Source organism: Lithobates pipiens, unplaced genomic scaffold (genome assembly GCF_037356315.1).
Source record: "Lithobates pipiens isolate NorthernLeopardFrog02 unplaced genomic scaffold, aLitPip1_a1.2 Scaffold_37, whole genome shotgun sequence".
Classification (NCBI taxonomy): domain Eukaryota; kingdom Metazoa; phylum Chordata; class Amphibia; order Anura; family Ranidae; genus Lithobates; species Lithobates pipiens.
Genome location: NW_027507825.1, coordinates 19,957,538 through 19,978,161, shown reverse-complemented (window position 1 = coordinate 19,978,161; position 20,624 = coordinate 19,957,538). Strand labels below are relative to the sequence as shown.

Here is a 20,624-nt window from a genome sequence, read left to right as displayed (position 1 = left end):
TGATCAAAACTGAGCTACATATACCAGATGGGGTCTGACTAGTGACTTGAGAACGATGGGCTAGTGAGAGCAGTAGGTGTTGGGAATTGGACCAGTGGCTGCTGTTTGAAGACAGATCCCTGTCAGGAAAGCTTTCCGCCCCTGTTGGAGACTGCAACCTGTGTAAGGGGGATTCTACACCCAAGGACTGGGAAAGGCTGGCAAGCTATGAGAGTCTGGGAGACTGAGGAAGCCAGTGAGTCCAGGTGGCTGGAGGGAATCCAGAAGTATGTTTGGAGCAGGAAGAGGTACTGCTGACCAGAGAGCCAGGTGGCTTGACATGTTTTCATTTATGTTTGCTGAATAAAGCTGAAACCCCTGCTTGGGAATCCTAGATGGACTTTTGTTTTGATTTTCCCTTTTAATAAAAGTGGGCTACCAGGTCTTGAGTCTGGGTTCACATATGAGCTGCATGCGGCTCACAGTAGGTGTCCGGCGCACCCTGGTTCACCATTCCAGGTCCGATTTCAGCCCTAATTTTGGGCTGAATTCTGACCTGAAACAAACCAAAAGACGCACAGCGTTTTTCTGCAAAATGCACCGGACCTGCTGTGGAGATGTGGAGACCCGCTCCATAGAGAGCAGGTCAAAATCTCCTGCTATTGCAAACTGAGAACGATAATGTGTGAGATGGACTCACTTCATAAAAAAAAAAAAAATCATCTACCATTGCGCTAGTATTTCACTATCTATGACATATTTTCCAAACCCCATTCCGTCACCTAACATAATCTGTGTACTACATCTCTTCCTAACCCCATTCCATCACCTAGTATAATCCATCTACTATATCTCTTCCAACCCCCATTCCATCACCTAGTATAATCCATCTACTATATCTCTTCCTAAACCAATTCCTTCACCTAGAATAATCCATCTACTTCATGTCTTCCTAACCCCCTTCCATCGCCTAGTATAATCCCTCTACTTCATGTCTTCCTAACTCCTTTCCATCGCCTAGTATAATCCATCTACTAAACCTCTTCCTAACCGCATTCCATCACCTAGAATAATCCATCTACTATAGCTCTTCTTCATCTAATACATCTCTTCCTAACCCCATTCAATGACCCAACATAATCCATCTACTACATCGCTTCCTAACCCAATTCCATTACGTAGAATGATCCATCTACTACACCTCTTCCTAACCCCACTCCATCACCTAGAATAATCCATCTACTACATATTTTCCTAAACCCATTCCATAACCTAGAATCATCCATCTATTACACCTCCCCCTAACCACATTACATCACCTAGAATAATTAATCTACTACACCTCTTCCTAACCCAATTCCATCACCTAGTATAATCTGTCTACTACATCGCTTCCTAACCCTATTCCATCACCTAGGACAATCCATCTACTACATCTCTTCTTGACCCCATTCCATCACTTAGAATAATCAATCTACTGTATCCCTTCCTAACCCCACTCCATCACCTAGTATAATCCATCTATTACACCTCTTCCTAACCACATTCCATCGCCTAGTATAATCCCTCTACTACACCTCTTCCTAACCCAATTCCATCACCTAGTATAATCCATCTACTACATTGCTTCCTAACCCAATTCCTTCACCTAGGATAATCCATCTACTACATCTCTTCTTAACCCCATTCCATCACTTAGAATAATCAATCTACTATATCTCTTCCTAACCCCATTCCATTACCTAGTATAATTCATCTACTTTGCCTCTTTCAAACCCAATTCCATCACCTAGAATAATCCATCTACTACACCTCTTCCTAACCGCATACCATCGCCTAGTATAATCCATCTGCTACATATTTTCCTAACTCCATTCCATAACCTAGAATAATCCATGTACTTCATCTCTTCCTTACCCCATCCCATCACCTAGTATGATTAAATTACTACATCTCTTCCTTACCCCATCCCATCACCTAGTATAATTAATTTACTATATCCCTTCCTATCCCCATTCCATATCCTAGTATAATCCATCTACTACACCTCTTCCTAACCTCATTCCATCACCTATAATAATCTATTTACTACATCTCTTCCTAACCACATTCCATCGCCTAGTATAATCCATCTACTACATCTCTTCCTAACCCCATTCCATCACCTAGAATCATCCATCTACTACACCTCCCTCTAACCGCATTCCATCACCTAGAATAATTAATCTACTACACCTCTTTCTAACCCAATTCCATCACCTAGTATAATCCATCTACTACATTGCTTCCTAACCCAATTCCTTCACCTAGGATAATCCATCTACTTCATCTCTTCCTAACCCCATTCCATCACCTAGTATAAACTATCGACTACACCTCTTCCTAACTCCATTCCATCACTTAGACTAATCAATCTACTATATCCCTTCCTAACCCCATTCCATCACCTAGTTTAACCCATCTACTTCATCTCTTCTTAACCCCATTCCATCACTAGAATGATCCATCTACTACAGCTCTCCCTAACTCCATTCCATCACCTAGAATAATCCATCTACTACACCTCTTCCTAACCGCATACCATCGCCTAGTATAATCCATCTGCTACATCTCTTCTTAACCCAATTCCTTCACCTAGAATAATCCATCTACTTTATTTCTTACTAACCCCATTCCGTAACCTAGTATAATCCATCTACTACACCTCTTCCTAACCACATTCCAACACCTAGTATAATCCATCTACTACATCTCTTTCTAACCCTATTCCATAACCTAGAATAATCCATCTGCTACATCTCTTCCTAACCCCATTCCATCGTCTAGTATAATCCATCTGCTACATCTCTTCCTAACCCAATTCCTTCACCTAGAATAATCCATCTACTTTATTTCTTCCTAACCTCATTCCATCACCTAGAATAATTCATCTTCTACACCTCTTCCTAACCACATTCCAACACCTAGTATAATCCATCTACTACATCTCTTTCTAACCCCATTCCATCACCTAGAATAATCCATCTGCTACATCTCTTCCTAACCCCATTCCATCACCTAGTACAGTGGTACCTTGAATTATGAGCAGAATTTGTTCCAGAAGAATGCTTGTAATCCAAAGCACTTGTATTTCAAAGCGAGTTTCCCCATAGGATTAAATAGAAACTCAGATCATTTGTTCCTTGGGGACTTCTATTATATGTAGTACTGCATGTGGCCAGAGGTGGGAGGGTCATCAGATACACTTGGAAAGGCTTAGAAACACTCGGAAGGGAAGTGTTTCCAAGTGGCTCTGATTGCATCTAAGTGGCTTCGAGTGTCATCTGTGTTTCTGCACCTCTGGCCAAATGCAGTACTGAACACCACAGAGGCTCTAATCTTGCTCGTTTTTTGAGACAACTCTCGCAAACCAAGTCAGGATATTTAAAAAATAATGACTTGTATTGCAAAACGCTTGTTTACCGTGTTACTTGCAATCCAAGGTATTACTGTATAATCCCTCTACTACATCTCTTCCTAACCACATTCCATCACCTATAATAATCTATCTAATACACCTCTTCCTAACCGCATTCCAACACCTAGTATAATCCATCTACTACACCTCTTCCTAACCCCATTCCATCACCTAGAATAAATAAATCTACTACTCCTCTTCCTAACCACATTCCAACACCTAGTATAATCCATCTACCACAATCTATTCCTAACCCCATTCCATCACCTAGTACGATCCATTTAGTACACCTCTTCCAAACCCCATTCCAACACCTAGTATAATCCATCTACTACACCTCTTCCTAACCCCATTCCATCACCTAGAATAAATAAATCTACTACTCCTCTTCCTAACCACATTCCAACACCTAGTATAATCCATCTACCACATCTATTCCTAACCCCATTCCATCGCCTAGTATGATCCATCTAGTACACCTTTTCCAAACCCCATTACATCACCTAGTATAATCCATATACTACATCTCTTCTTAACCCCATTTCATCCCATGGTATAATACAGTCATGGCCGAAATTGTTGGCACCCTAGACATTTTTCCAGAAAATCATGCATTTCTCACAGAAAAGTATTGCAGTAACATGTTTTGCTATACACGTTTATTCCCTGTGTGTATTGGAACAAAACAAAAAAGGGAGTAAAAAAAAGAAAATTGGGCATAATGTCACACAAAACTCCAAAAATGGGCTGGTCAAAATTCTTGGCACACTTAAACTTAATATTTGGTTGCACACCCTTTGGAAAAAATCACTGAAATCAGTCGCTTCCTATAACCATCAATAAGCTTATTACACCTCTCGCCCGGAATTTTGGACCACTCCTTTGCAAACTGCTCTAGGTCTCTCTTATTAGAAGGGCACATTTTCTCAACAGCAATTTTAAGATCTCTCCACAGGTGTTCAATGGGATTTAGATCTTGGACTCATTGCTGGCCACTTTAGAACTCTCCAGCGCTTTGTTTCCATCCATATCTGGGTGCTTTTCGATGTATGTTTTGGGTCATTGTCCTGCTGGAAGACCCAAGATCTCGGACGCAAACCCAGCTTTCTGACACTGGGCTCTACAGTGCGACCCAAAATCCTTTGGTAATCCTCAGATTTCATGATGCCTTGCACACATTCAAGGCACCCAGTGCCAGAGGCAGCAAAACAACCCCAAAACATCATTGAACCTCCACCATATTTCACTGTAGGTACTGTGTTTTTTTCTTTTGTAGGCCTTATTACATTTTCAGTAAACAGTAGAATGATGTGCTTTACCAAAAAGCTCTATCTTTGTCTCATCTGTCCACAAGACATTTTCCCAGAAGGATTTTGGCTTACTCTAGTACATATTGGCAAACTGTAGTCTTGCTTTTTTATGTCTCTGTGTCAGCAGTGGGGTCCTCCTGGGTCTCCTGCCATAGCGTTTCATTTCATTTAAATGTCGACGCATAGTTTGCGCTGACACTGATGCTCCCTGAGCCTGTAGTACAGCTTGAATTTCTTTGGAACTTATTTGGGGTTGCTTGTCCACCATCCGGACTATCCTGCGTTGCGTTTCATCAATTTTTCTCTTCCGTCCATGCCCAGAGAGATTAGTTACAGTACCATGGGTTGCAAACTTCTTGATGATGTTTCGCACTGTGGACAAAGGCAAATCTAGATCTCTGGAGATGGACTTGTAACCTTGAGATTGTTGATATTTTTCCACAATTTTGGTTCTTAAGTCCTTCTGTCTTTCTGTTGTCCATGCTTAGTGTGTCACACACAGACACACAATGAAAAGACTAAGTGAACTTCTCTCCTTTTTATCTGCCTTTTAGGTGTGATTTTTTTATATTGCCCATACCTGTTACTTGCCCCAAATTAGTTTAAAGGAGCATCACATGCTTGAAACAATCATATTTATCCACAATTTTGAAAGGTTGCCAAGAATTTTGACCAGCCTATTTTTGGAATTTTGTGTGACATTATGTACAATTTGCTTTTTTTCCTCCCTTTTTTTTTTTTTTTGTTTTGTTCCAATACACACAAAGGGAATAAACATGTGTATAGCAAAACATGTGTTAGTGCAATACTTTTCTGTGAGAAATACTTGATTTTCTAGAAAAATTTCTGGGGTGCCAACAATTTCGGCCATGACTGTATATCCATTACACCTCTTCCTAACAAACAACATATAATCAATCTCTACTATATCTTTTTTTTCCCAGACCTGCTCCATCCCATAGTACAATCCATCTACTGCATCTTTTCCGAACCCCATTCCATCCCATAGTACAATCCATCTACTGCATTTCTTCTTAATCCCATTCCATCCCATAGTACAATCCATCTACTGCATCTCTTCTTAATCCCATTCCATCCCATAGTACAATCCATCTACTGCATCTTTTCCGAACCCCATTCCATCCCATAGTACAATCCATCTACTGCATCTCTTCTTAATCCAATTCCATCCCATAGTACAATCCATCTACTGCATCTTTTCCGAACCCCATTCCATCCCATATTATAATCCATCTACTGTATATCTTAACACATTCTATCTCACAGTATAATGCATCTGCTACACCTGTTCCTAACCCCTTTGCATCCCATAGTATGATCCATTTATGACATATTTTCTGAACTCCATTCCATTACCCGGTATAATCCATCTAGCATCTCTTACTATCCCCATTTCATCTCCTAGTTGAGTCCATCTACTACATCTCTTTCTAACACCATTTTATTTCTTCTAAACACCATTCCATTCCATTATATAATCCATTTACTACTACATCTCTTCCTATCCCCATTCCATCTCCTAGTTGAGTCCATCTACTACATCTCTTCTAAACACCATTCCATTCTATTATATAATCCATTTACTACTATATCTCTTCCTAGCCCCATTCCATCCTGTAAAATAATCCATCTACAACATTTGTTTCTAACCCCTCCAATCTCATAGTAATCCAACTACGTATTTTGGTATCATCTTGCCACCTCATTGTATAATCCATCTACATTTCTTCCTAACTCTTTTCAACCCCTGACTATTCTAATAAAGCAGGGGTCTCAAACTGGCGGCCCACCAGCTGTTAAGAAACTACCCATCATGCCTCTGCCTGTGAGAGTCATTCTTGTAATTGTTAGCTTTGCAATGCCTCATGGGACTTGTAGTTTTGCAACATCTTAAGGGCCACCAGTTTGAGACCCCCCCCCCCCCCCCTGTAATAAAGCAATTCTTTAATAGGACCATCTTTTTCTGGTTTATGTCTTTCGGCATCTTATTCTGTCATTGAATATTCACATTTATTAATAGCAAATATGTAAACATTTTTATCATGTGTATTTTATATAGTCACAGTATTCATCAACATCCATCGTTTTACATTTAAACAGCTACATCTTGTTAACATAGTTTACTGTGGATCCATGAATTGTCCAGTTTGGGCATCCTACAAAGAAGTCTGTATAGTTTGTTTGTTTTTTTCTCATGAAGGAAATGTTTGTCCAGGTATTAATTTAGTGGGAGAAATGGCATGTTTAGGTAGCTTCATAATAGTCTATGAGTTAACCATGTCATTGAGCTTTATGCATTACTAATCTTCCCGCAATCCACGTAGGGAACCTTCATCAGACCCGCTCCTGTGTTGTAAATCAATATTTCTGTTACAAGTAATCTTTTGAGCATTCTTCAAGTAGCTGAGAATTTGTGTTGCTTGTTTGGTGAATTTTGCTACATAGATTGTGAACGTGAGTGTGGAACTTTGATGTCCTACAAATGATAAACATCCATGGATCTACTATAGAATTCATAGACAGGAACCGTAAGACTATTAGATCGGCGTATTCATTTTTTTCAGTTGTAAATGCCGCAACGTAAACTCGAACCTGCAAGGGGAAAGACAGAACAGAATTAGATTAAAATCTAACATATATAATGGTAATTAACAGTAGGCTAACAGGTCAAATTCTTAGTCATAATAAAAAAAATGTGTATATATCACTGGTTTAGACCTTTCTGCAATGCATTTGCAAAGCTGCTAACAAGCTTTAAGCGGTTTTGTTGTAGACTTTAAAGTAACCCAAAGCTGCACTTTCAGGAGGTTAGGCACAGATTTTAAAGTGCTCCAGAGGACGTCGTATGACGAAACGCGTAGGACGTGGCCTAGGATGTACATAGACTCTAACTTCAAGCGACAGTACCTGTATTAATTGCAGTTTTAAATTGTATATTTGTGAGTAGTTTCTTCACTTTTTACAAATAAAATTTGGTTGTTTGTTACATTATCACGCTATGGGCGGCTTTTCTTTCCATATCTAATGAGAACAACACATCCCTGAGGTGATAAGCAGACCATTTGAGACTTGCTGAAAGCAAGATACCAGGATCATCAAACAGCTACACAGTGGCTAATACTGTGAAGGCGCTTCTACCCCTGCAGGGGCACGAAAGTCGGTGAGTGCGAATTCTGTCTATTGCACAAAAAAAATTGCACCGGATTTTTTACCCCCCAAGGACCATTTTGCACTAAGCACTTTGCACCTTTGGACTGTTTTTATGTCATAGCACTGTTAATTATGGACACTGATTAGGAGACCAGCTTTTGTAGCACTATATTTGAAACTCAATTTTTTATATTTGTTTTATATGTTTATGTTTTAGTTTTATAAGTTCAGTGTTTATTATTATTATTATTATTATTATTATAGCACTCCACGAGGTATATTTTAGCACATGAGTTAATGAAAAGCACCATTATTGAGGATTTGGTTTACTATATATTGCAAAGTATATATATATATATATATATATATATATATATATATATATACCTTTTTTTTCTAATTAGTATTTTATGCACCCACCCATTTATTTATTTAATTATTTTTTAGTAATAGACATATATTAATAGAGCAGAGCGCCCTTACTACCAACACTTGTATTTTACAGATTTTAAAGTGGTTCTAAAGTTAACAGTTTTTTACCTTTTAAAGTGGTTCTAAAGGCAAAGTTTTTTTTTTTTTTTAAATCTTAGTGCATTAAGATAAAAAAAAAAAACCTTCTGTGTGCAGCAGCCCCCCTAATACTTACCTGAGTCCCATCTTGGGACTCAGCTCTCTGGGACTCTCTCTCCTGATTGGCTGAGACACACAGCAGGCGCCATTGGCTTCCGCTGCTATCAATCAAAGCCACGGAGCCAACGAGGAGAGAGAGGGCGGTGCCGAGTCTCGGCTTCCTGTCTGAATGGACACGCAGAGCAGCGGCTTGGCTCAGGTGCCCCCCATAGTAAGATGCTTGCTTTGGGGGCAGGAGGGAGGGGCCAGGAGCACTGGCGAGGGACCAGTGAAGAGGAGAATCGAGGCTGCTGTTTGCACAACCAACTGCACAGAGCAAGTAAGTATAAAATGTTTATTTTTAAACAAAAAAGAACAAGACTTTAGTATAACATTAATGCATTCCCTCCCCACAAACTGTCCCACCCTACCCCCCCCCCCCCCAAACATTTACCTAAGGCCTGTCAGTAATCCAGCACTTTCAGGGTGCAGCTTTTCTCCCTTCGCTTCCTGGTCTCACTGACTCAGGCAGCAGTTGGAGCCGTAATGAGAAGGGAGTGGGCGACATTGCCAAGCTGTGCTGTGTGTGTTTGTGTCTATGGATGCACATAACCCTTATGTGCACAGCTGCATGAGTGCCCTCAATAGCACATGGCTTGTTTTGGGGTCACCCGCAGGAAGAAGAAGCAGACCGTGTCGGGGACTCCAGAAGAAGAGGTAAGGGACAGCTCCGTGCAATTTCATTGTACAGAGCATTTAAGTATAACCACTTTTTATTAAAAAAAAATTCAGAAACCTCTGAAATTTGGAATTTGTAAACTGGAGGTCCCATTAAATTTAAGAACATCAAAACTAGGCTCCAAAAAGTGCATAGTACAGAGCAGCAAATAATGGGAATTTGTGAGGAATTTTTTGGGAAGCTCCTGACAAGATGAGGCCAAAAAAAAAAAAAACATACTTGAACTAATTCCATTACAATTTCTTCCAGGGATCTTTAGATAGAAGGGTGAGACCTGGTGCTATTCTCCCAGAAACCCTTTGGACATTTTAAAATTTGAATACATGAAATTTTGTATGAATTGAATATTTTCTGAAGTTTTTGGGATGTGCTATAATAGCACACCTGGATGTGGTAGTAATGGTTTTCTTTAGATGCCGTCTTCTACCTTATTGGTGCTTGCTCACCTCTAGTCCACCGTACCAGTAGTTGGTTTGGCACAAGCTTTGATGTTCTGAAAGTCCAAACCAACACAGGGCTAAACTTGCCCACCTCTCCCTTTTATGAACCACCTGAGGGATCTAGGGGCCAATGACTGGCTGCCTGACCATCCAGCTCTGAATTGAGAGAGGAAAGCAGATGAATCATGTCTTCCAACATAATTATATACTTTTTCATTGTGCTAAAGTGTCAGAAGAGGGCAGAAGAGGTATGTGCTGGTGCCTGCTATCAACCTGTAGTTTGAGTTTGGTTTTTCTTTGGAGCACTTCACTTGTCAAGGTCAGCCTAAGGCTAAGGTTAAGGTAAGGTTGAAGATATGTTAGAGACCTTTGTAATTTTTTATTTTTTTGTTCTGAAATCCCTACGGTACGAACCACAAGCTCTGTGCTCTGATTGCTGAAAACATGGCACTGTTACAAAATGTCTATCAAATGTAAGCTGTAAATGTTTCTAATACCATTCATGGGCATAGCCTGTGAACATTTATAATAGGGAGGGTCAGCTTGCCAAAAAAGTGATGACATTTTCTTCCAAGAAAGCATGAATGGATACATGTCTTAATTAGCATTGCTGGGATTAACTTTTCGTCCTACTTTTGCATAGTGGAAAAAAATTTTTTACAGGAAAACTTTAGTTACACAGATGTACGGTGATGAGTGGGATAAAAACGGCCATCCACAGAAGGAAGGGTGCAATTGATTGACTGGCCGTGGTCCGTAGTCATAATAACTATGACAAAAGGGTCATGGGTAAAGTCTAAAAGGAAATTCTCATATGTTGGGGACACTTTGGTGTGCTTACTCTAAAGGAAATCTCTTCTAAGTGATATACGGAGGATGCTGATATTGACTACTTTAAGATGCTGACCTGGAACAGGCACGCAGGTTAGAAAGTCAATTTGATGTCAAAATGTCCAATCTGCATACAGTATCTCAAAAAAGTGAGTACACCCCTCACATTTTTGTAAATATTTTATTATATCCTTTTATGTCACAACACAAAAGAAATGACACTTTGCTACAATGTAAAGTAGTGAGTGTACAGCTTGTATAACAGTGAAAATTTGCCGTCCCCTCAAAATAACTCAACACACAGCCATTAATGTCTAAACCGCTGGCAACAAAATTGAGTAAACCCTTAATTGAAAATGTCCAAATTGGCCCCAAAGTGCCAGTATTTTGTGTGGTCACCATTATTTTCCAGCACTGCCTTAACCCTCTTGGGCATGGAGGTCACCAGAGCTTCACAGGTTGTCACTGGAGTTCTCTTCCCCTCCTCCATGATGACATCACGGAGCTGGTGGATGTTAGAGACCTTGCGCAACTCCACCTTCCGTTGAAGGATGTCCCACAGATGCTCAATAGGATTTAGGTCTGGAGACATGCTTGGCCAGTCCATCACCTTTACCCTCAGCTTCTATAGCAAGGCAGTGGTCATCTTTGAGGTGTGTTTGGGGTCGTTATGTTGGAATACTGCCCTGCAGCCCAGTCTCTGAAGAGAGGGGATCATGCTCTGCTTCAGTACGTCACAGTACATGTTGGCATTCATGGTTCCCTCAATGATCTGTAGCTCCCCAGTGCCGGCAGCACTCATGCAGCCCCAGACTATGACACTCTCACCACCATGCTTGACTGTAGGCAAAACACACTTGTCTTTGTACTCCTCACCTGGTTGCCGCAACACACGCTTGATACCATCTGAACCATATAAGTTTATCTTAGTCTCATCAGACCACAGGACATGGTTCCAGTAATCCATGTCCTTACTCTTCTTGTCTTCAGCAAACTGTTTTTTTTCAGCTTTCTTGTGCATCATCTTTAGAAGAGGCTTCCTTCTGGGACGACAGCCATGCAGACCAATTTGATGCAGTGTGTGGCATATGGTCTGAGCACTGACAGGCTGACCCCCCACCCCTTCAACCTCTGCAGCAATGCTGGCAGCACTCATATGTCTATTTCCCAAAGACAACCTGTGGATATGACACTGAGCATATGCACTCAACTTCTTTGGTCAACCATGGCGAGGCCTGTTCTGAGTGGAACCTGTCCTGTTAAACTGCTGTATGGTCTTGGCCACTGTGCTGCAGATCAGTTTCAGGGTCTTGGCAATCTCCTTATAGCCAAGGCCATCTTTATGTGGAGCAACAATTCTTTTTTTCAGATCCTCAGAAAGTTCTTTGCCATAAGGTGCCATGTTGAACTTCCAGTGACCAGTATGAGAGAGTTAGAGCGATAACACCAAATTTAACAAATCTGCTCCCCATTCACACCTGAGACCTTGTATCACTAATGGGTCACATGACACCAAGATGGTGTCAGAAACCGTGAATCAGACCAAGACAGAAGTACAATTAAATCACACTTGTTTATTGAATAAAAATAAAAAGGGAAATAGAGAAAGTGTAGTCAAAGCATAACCAGAGTCCAGTAACCGGATCGAGTAGTCAGCCAGGCCAGAGTTCAATAACCAGATCGGGTAATCAGCCAGGCCAGAAGTCAGGGATCCAAGTAGAGCAACAGCAAGCAGAATAAGGAGCCAGAAGGGATGTCAGCAAGCCAGTCTTTAAACAGAACCGCAGGAGATAGTTTCATGTGATGTGACCAAGGCGAAGGCAGAGGTGAAGTGAGCTGGACAGCTTTAAGTAGGCAAGTCAGACGAGCATCATCAGGAACAGCTGATAAGTGTGGAGAGAGATGAGAGCTGGCAATTAGCCGACAGCTGAGCAGCCAGCCCTGACAGATGGAAAATAGCTTATTGGGCCCAATTTGGACATTTTCACTTAGAGGTGTACTCACTTTTGTATTGGCTGTGTGTTAAGTCATTTTGAGGGGACAGCAAATTTACAGTTATACAAGCTGTACACTCACTACTTTACATTGTGACAAAGTGTCATTTCTTCAGTGTCACATGAAAAGATAGAAGAAAATATTTACAAAAATGTGAGGGGTGTACTCACCCCTCCATTAGTAATTAGCCATAAAAGGGGTATGGGGGTCCGGGTACTGCCCTGGGAGACCTGTATCAATAAAAACATTTAAAACAATAATTTTTTTCAGGAGTCTGGCTGGATTACTGGATTACTGTCTGGCAGCTCCGCTCGGGCTAAGGAACGGAGCTGCCTACGTCACTTCCGGGTTTCGTGAAGCAGCCGAAAGCCGGAAGTGACTGCCTGTCTAAGAGTGACAATGCTCCCGCCCGTAGAATCACAGTGATTTTACGGGCGGAAGCTAGTCGGCGTTCTGCTGTGCGCCGCAAGGCGGGTTTTTAACCCGCAAATGAAGCGCCATGAATGCAATCTTGTGATTGCATGGACGTGGCGCTTCTCATAGTGCACTGTGACCGGCGCCACAGTACACTATGTTAAATTGTTAAATGACATTTTTTTTTTTTTTTTTAAATGTCTTAAAGGGCCCGTTTTTTTTTTTTACTTATTTTTTAACTATTTTTTTTTTTTTTTTTTTTTTACTTTTTTTTTTTTTTTACACCTAGGGAGAGGGGGGGCGGCGCCCGGGCGCCCCCTATGGGCGGGCCGCCACTGCCTGGAAATAATTCTCCGATCCTGGGTAACCCCCGGCTAAAAATGGAAAATCCACAACTCATCATACATTAGTGTGATGGTCAATGCAAAGGATGCGTCTTACACTTGTGGTTATTGGGGAAAAATTACCCCCTTACAGATAACTAAAAAGGTCAATGACGTCCTTGAGAACTTGCCTTGGAGGCAGAAATTGACCATTGCTCAGGGAACCCCTAGCAACCTCTAGAGGAACCCAAGGGTTCCACCGAACCCTGGTTGAGAAACCCTGCTCTAGACAATGAAAGCCATATAGAAAGCTCTTTTGGCTACTCACTGATAGCTTTTTTTTTTTTAAATCCTCTTCAGAGTATGGTAGAATTCCATACCACCCTTAATCATATAACATTAAAAACAGGTGCTACCTACCCATCAAACAGAAATGAATGTGATTTAAAAAAAAGTGCCCGAACCTTAAAAATCCCCTGTGGTGGTGTGCTGCCCCACATCCCGATACAAAAAACACAATACATAATATCTCAGATAAAAAAATATCCCACATCCAGGAAATTTGATTATCAGTTATTATATGTAGATAACATTTTTACTGCATTAGTCCGAGAGATCTAAACCCAAACAAATATACTACCAATTTTTTCTGATTAGTGCCTCTCGCATATGATATGAGGGATAGAGTATTTACTGCATAAGACATAAGACATACATGCCACATTATTCATCTATCCATTATCCCTTTGCCGCCGAGTGTACGCAGATGTGCGTACTCGGCTTTTGGGAGTTTTACCCGGGTGATACCGCAGCTGCAGGCATCCTTCCGGTACTGTTTTTGTTTTTTGTGATCGGCTTTCCAGATATAACAATCGATGTGGCTAAAAGCCGCTCGGCTGTTATACCAGAGGAGCGGTAGGGGATGCTCCCCCGCCGCTCTTACCGGGGTTCCTGTTCCATCGGGCACCCCGATCAACAAACCACCGCTTCTAGCGGCTAGGTACAGACTGGAATGAAGCCGTAAGCAGCTTTGTTCCAGTCTCCTGATCGTAAACACAGAAGCGACGTCATGACGTCACTTCCTATTTACTCGGCTGCTAATGGCGCCGGTTTTAAAAAAATATACAGTATTTAGAATTGCCGAAAACGGCGATCTGAATACTTTGAAGTGCAAAGGAAGGATTTGGGGTCTTTTAGACCCCGGATCCCTCCATAAAGAGTACCTGTCACCACCTATTACTGTCAGAAGGGATGTTTACATTCCTTGTGACAGCAATAAAAGTGATCAAAAATAAAAATAAAATTTTAACCACTTTCAGACCGGACCATTTTGCTGGCTTAAGACCAGACCACTTTTTGCGATTCGGCACTGCGTCGATTTAACTGACAATTGCGTGGTCGTGCGACGTGGCTCCCAAACATAATTGATGTCCTTTTTTTCCCCACAAATAGAGCTTTCTTTTGGTGGTATTTGATCACCCCTACGGTTTTTATTTTTTTGCGCTACAAACAAAAATAGAGCGACAATTTTGAAAAAAACGCATTATTTTTAACTTTTTGTTATAATAAATACCCCCCAAAAATATATAAAAAACACATTTTTTTCCCTCAGTTTAGGCCGATACGTATTCTTCTAAAAATTTTTAGTTAAAAAAAAAATCGCAATTATCGATTTATTGATTGGTTTGCGCAAAAGTTATAGTGTTTACAAAATAGGGGATAGTTTTATAGCATTTTTATTAATTTTTATTTTTTTTACTAGTAATGGCGGCGATCAGCGTTTTTTTTATTTATTGTGACTGCGACATTATGGCGGAAACAACAGGCATTTTGACACATTTTTGGGACCATTGTCATTTATACAGCAATCGTGCTATACAAATGCACTGATTCCTGTGTAAATGACACTGGCAGTGAAGGGGTTAACCAGGGGGTGGCAGTGTAGGGGTTAAGTGTTCCTAGGGGCGTGTTACTAACTGTGGGGGGCTGGGCTTGGTGTTAGTGAACACTGATCTGTGCTCCAATCACATGGAGCAGAGATCAGTGTCACTTGTTGCTAGGCAGAACGGGGAGATGCTGTTTATAAGGGCATCTCCCCGTGAGACGATCGCGGGTATCCCCGCAGCGATCGAGTCCGCGGGACCCGTGACCGGACTCACGGGGGTCCCGACCGGCATGCGAGTGCGTCACCGGTGGCGCGCACGCAATGGCAGGGCGGCATATAGAAATGAACGTACCTGTACGCCAATATGCCTGCCCTTGCCATTCTGCCGACGTACATTGGCGTGCACCGGTCGGGAAGTGGTTAAAAAAAATTTTCATAATTTTAAAATAAATAAGAATTTTTTTTTAAGGCGCCCCCGTTGCCGCGAGCTCGCACAGCAAAGAAAACGCATACGGAAGTCGCGCCCACATATGTAAATGGTATTCAGATCACACATGTGAGATATCGCCGCGATCGACAGAGCAAGAGCAATAACTCTAGCACTAGACCTCCTCTGGAACTCTAACCTGATAACCATAAAAAAATTTAAAGCGTCGACTATGGATAACTTTTAGGTACCGTAGTTTGTCGTCATTCCACGAGTGCGTGCAATTATAAAGTGAGACATGTTTGGTATTTATTTACTCGGCGTAACATCATCTTTCACATTATAAAAAAAAATTGGCCTAACGTTTTTTTTTCAATTCATGAAAGTGTCCCTTTTTCCCAAAAAGTTGCGTTTAAAACACCGCTGCACAAATACCGTGTGACATAAAATATTGCAACAATTGCCATTTTATTCTCTACTAAAAAATATATATATATAATGTTTCAGGGGGTTCTAAGTAATTTTCTAGCAAAAAATACGGATTTTAACTTGTAAACACTAAGGCCCCTTTACACTACCGGTCTGTTCAGGTCCGCCTGTCAGTCTTTCAGGCGGACCTGAACGGATGCTCCATAGAGGTCTATGGAGCATCGGATGTCAGCGGTGACATGTCCGCTGACGTCCGACCCGCTCCGATCCGAAAAAGAGTGACAGAAGAAAAAGCTATTTTTCCATCCATCATCGGATCGGGTGACGATGGACATTGCGGTCAGTCGTCACCCGATCTCCCATAGGGGAGAGCGACACTGTGACAGGTCCGTCCCTGCGCAGTGTGCAGAGTCAGACCTGTCATCTTCCTGCTCAGTGGAGATCCTCCCGGCGATCCCCGCTGTGCAAGCGGATATCCACGGGGCGGATCAGCACTGATCCACCCCGTGTGAAAGGACCCTAAATTTCAAAAATAGGCTTGGTCATGAAAGGGTATACTTGGATCACAACCACCCTAATTATATCAAATCTATCTATCCAATGTAGGATCTATGTCATAGCCAGCATACACATGGCGATTCTCTTTCCGTCGGCATGTGGATCTCCGCATATATGTGAGAGAATGTCTTTTCTGCTCCTACTTTTTTCTCATTACATACCATTTGACCCATCCTTATATGAGAACAAAAATATTTACATTTGATCTATTGCACTAAATTACTTTTATGTTACAAAACCGCTATTATATCAAGTTATATTACATTGTATCAAGTTCATCATCCTCAGATAGTACAGTTAACTCACAACCACCATACATATACCCCCATTATCTCAGTCCAAACAAGATAACAAAACACTGCAGATATATGTACCCAGCTCAAATTTCATGAATTGGGTTTACATCCACTTTAACTACTTTAATACCGGGGGGGGGCACTTAAACACCTTCCTGCCCAGACCAATTTTAAGCTATCAGCGCTGTCACAATTTGAATGACAATTGAGCGGTCATGCTACACTGTACCCAAATGAAATTTTTATCATTTTTTTCCCACAAATAGAGCTTTCTTTTGGTGGTATTTGATCACCTCTACGGTTTTAATTTTTTGTTAAACAAATAAAAAAATACCGAAAATTTTGAAAAAAATTATTTTTTTGTTTCAGTTTCAAAAATAAGTACGTTTTCTCCTTCACTGATGGGGCTACACTGATGGGCACCGATGAGGTGGCACCAATAAAGTGGCACTGATGAGGTGGCATTGATGGACACTGATATGTGACACTTATAGGCGGCACTGATGGTCACTGATAGGCGGCACTGATGGGCGACACGGATGGGCACTGATAGGTAGGACAAATTGGCATGGATAGGCGGCACAGATGGGCACGGATGGGCATTGATAGGTGGCATGGATGGGCACTGATAGGCAACACGGATGGGCACTGATAGGCAACATTGTATTGTTTTATACTGTATTAATGGATGCCAATCAGTGCCAAACAATAATGCATGCCAATCAGTGATGCCCATTGTGGGCACTGATTGGCATCCATTGTGGGCACTGATTGGCATCCATTCTGGGCACTGACTGGAATCCCTGGCATACCTTGTGCTGGGTATCCCTGGTGGTCTGGTGGTGTCCCTGGCGGTCCAGTGTGGGCATCCTCGGGGAGGCTGTGCTGATAATCGATCAGCACAGACCCCCCCCCTGTCAGAGGAGCAGCCGATCGGCTCTCCTCTACTCACGTCTGACAGACGCGAGTGAGGAAAAGCCGATCACCGGCTCTTCCTGTTTACACTGTGATCAGCCGTGATTGGACACGGCTGATCACGTGGTAAAGAGTCTCCGTCGGAGACTCTTTACCGAGATCGTAGTTGCCGGGTGTCAGACTGACACACTGCAACAACGATCACCGCGATGTGCGCCCCCGGGGGCGCCCAGCAGCTCAAAATCCTGATCACGTCATATGACGTCCGGTCAGGATTTTGAAACCAATTTGCCACCATTTTGTTATAGGGCGGGCGGCAAGTGGTTAAGGACAAGCGAAGAAGGCAAGACGCATTAAGGGAGGGTGACTGAGTAAGCCCTTGTACACACGGTCGGACATTCCGACAACAAAATCTGTCGGATTTTGTCCGAAACTGGTGTTGCATACACACGGTCGGACAAAGTTGTCGGAAAATCCGATCATTCAGAACGTGATGATGTTATTTAGTTACGACGGGACTACGTTCAGGCTAGTAGCCAATAGTTTTGGTCTAGGAATTTGATCTGAGCATGCGTGACACTTTGTTCGATCGGAATTCTCTAGTAACTATCGGACAAAGTCCGATTGGAACATGTTGTTGGAAAATTTTATAGCCCGGCTCTAAAACTTTGTCGGTCGGATATTTTGACGGAACCAGTCCGATGGAGCCCACACGCAGTCAGATTTTCCGACAACACTGTCCGATCGGACATTTTCCGTCGGAATGTCCGACCGTGTGTACAAGGGAATGTGTCCGATCAGACCGTTTTGTCGGATATTCGGACTGTGTGTGGTCTCCATTGGACTGTTTCCGTCGTAGTATCCAAGAGACCAAGTTTTTCAACTTGTTGGTAAAATTTTCCGCCAAAATGCTCCGATCGGACATACTCCGATCATGTGTAGAGAATTCCGATCGGACAAAGTGGCACGCATGCTCAGATCAAATTCCTACACCAAAGCTATTGGCTACTAGCCTGAACGTAGTCCCGTCGTAACGAAATAACGTCATCACGTCGGATTTTCCAACAACTTTGTCCGACCGTGTGTATGCAACAGTTGTCGGAATCTCCGACCGTGTGTACAAGGGCTAAGAGTTCTATTTTCTAACTGGAAATAAAATTGAGTTGTTCTGCACTGGCAGAATTTTGCCATGTTTTTATCAAACAATGGCAGAGTTTGTCTAAGTTGAGCTGCCATTCATTCCATAGTGCATATAAAATGTCATTTGAATGCTTGGTCGGTGATTTTTAGTGGCTGAATGTGAGAGCTTTGGCAGCTGCAAAAAAATTGTGGTTAGGAAAGTGTTGTGTTGGATTACGCAGTCCGGGCATCTGTGTCGCAAGAGCTAGCATAAACAGATCCAAGGAACTCAAAGAACTGTGATATTGAAGGTTTCCTCTATGAATTGTTATACTGTAAGCAGGTACTTTGTGCTGTAGGGCAAAGTGTTCCAAGCCAGCTCTATGCCTGCCAACAGAGTGGGGAATTGTTTGTAGGATATGTAGGCTTGTTGGAATATATTACTGGTTCTTAAAAGATAAACGACTTGCAGATATAAAAAAAAAAAAAAAAAAAGGAAGGAAAAACACACTAATTAGTTTGGTTATGTACTCATTAAACAATCATTAAAGAAGAATTTCAGGTATGACTATTTATCACAGTTACATTGGTTCAGCTTGGATCAATGTAACTTTGCATAGACCATACCTGCCTTGCTTCATTGCGAACGCAGGAGGTCGCCCCCCTCAGCATGAGCTCCATTCAGAGGATTCTTTTTGCACTTTTCTCAATGAATGCAAGATCAGACAAGGTGGAGTGTGATACCATTGCAACTGCCTGGAACAAGTCCCACAGATGCTCAATGGAACAAGATCTGGTAAATTTGGAGACCATGTCAACATAGCAAACTCATTTTGTTCCTTAACCACTTAAAGACCACCTCACGCCGATATATGCGTCGGCAGAATGGCATGGCTGGGCACGGTACGTGATTCTTTAAGTGCCCAGCTGTGGGTCGCGGCGCGCTTCCAACCCGGTCCTGTGCTCCGTGGCCGCGGGACCAGCGGACCTGATCGCCGCTGGTGTCCCGCGATCAGGTCACAGAGCTGTGTGGCTGTCACGATCATCTCTTCCCTTTTATAGGGAAGGACGATCAGTGACGTCACATGCCAGGTCACGCCCCCCCCTACGATAAAAAAAAAACACATAACCTCATACATAACACTACACTGCCCCCTAGTGGTTAACTCCTTCACTGCCAGTGTAATTTATACAGGAATCAGTGCATTTAAATAGCATTGATTTCTGTATATCTGACGATGGTCCCAAAAATGTGTCAAAAATGTCCGATGTGTCCGCCGTAATGTCGCAGTCACAATAAAAAAATTGCTGATCGCCGCCATTACTAGTAAAAAAAAAAAATACTAGTAAAAAAAAAAAAAATATGCTATAAAACTATTCCCTATTTTGTAAATGCTATAACTTTTGCGTAAACCAATCAATAATCGCTAATTGCGATTTTTTTTTTACCAAAAATATGTAGAAGAATACATATCGGCCTAAACTGAGGAAAAAAAATGTTTCTTTTATATATTTTTGGGGGATATTTATTATAGCAAATGTAAAAAATATAGAATTTTTTTCAAAATTGCCGCTCTATTTTTGTTTATAGCGCAAGAAATAAAAACCGCAGAGGTGATCAAATACCACCAAAAGAAAGCTCTATTTGTGGGAAAAAAAAGGACGGCAATTTTGTTTGGGAGCCACGTCGCATGACCGCGCAATTGTCAGTTAAAGCGACGCAGTAC

At 41.8% G+C, this 20,624-nt stretch overlaps 1 protein-coding gene across 1 annotated transcript in view; it reads right to left on the bottom strand.

Annotated features, from left to right (window-relative positions):
- Positions 1-6,763: 6,763 nt before the first annotated feature.
- PTGDR (prostaglandin D2 receptor) overlaps positions 6,764-20,624 on the bottom strand; it is an 89,788-nt gene continuing 75,927 nt past the window's right edge. Inside the window, exon 2 of the mRNA XM_077466800.1 lies at positions 6,764-7,359. Within this exon, the coding sequence (XP_077322926.1) occupies positions 7,138-7,359 (222 nt within the window). The 3' untranslated portion in view covers positions 6,764-7,137. The remainder of the gene's footprint in view (positions 7,360-20,624) is intronic.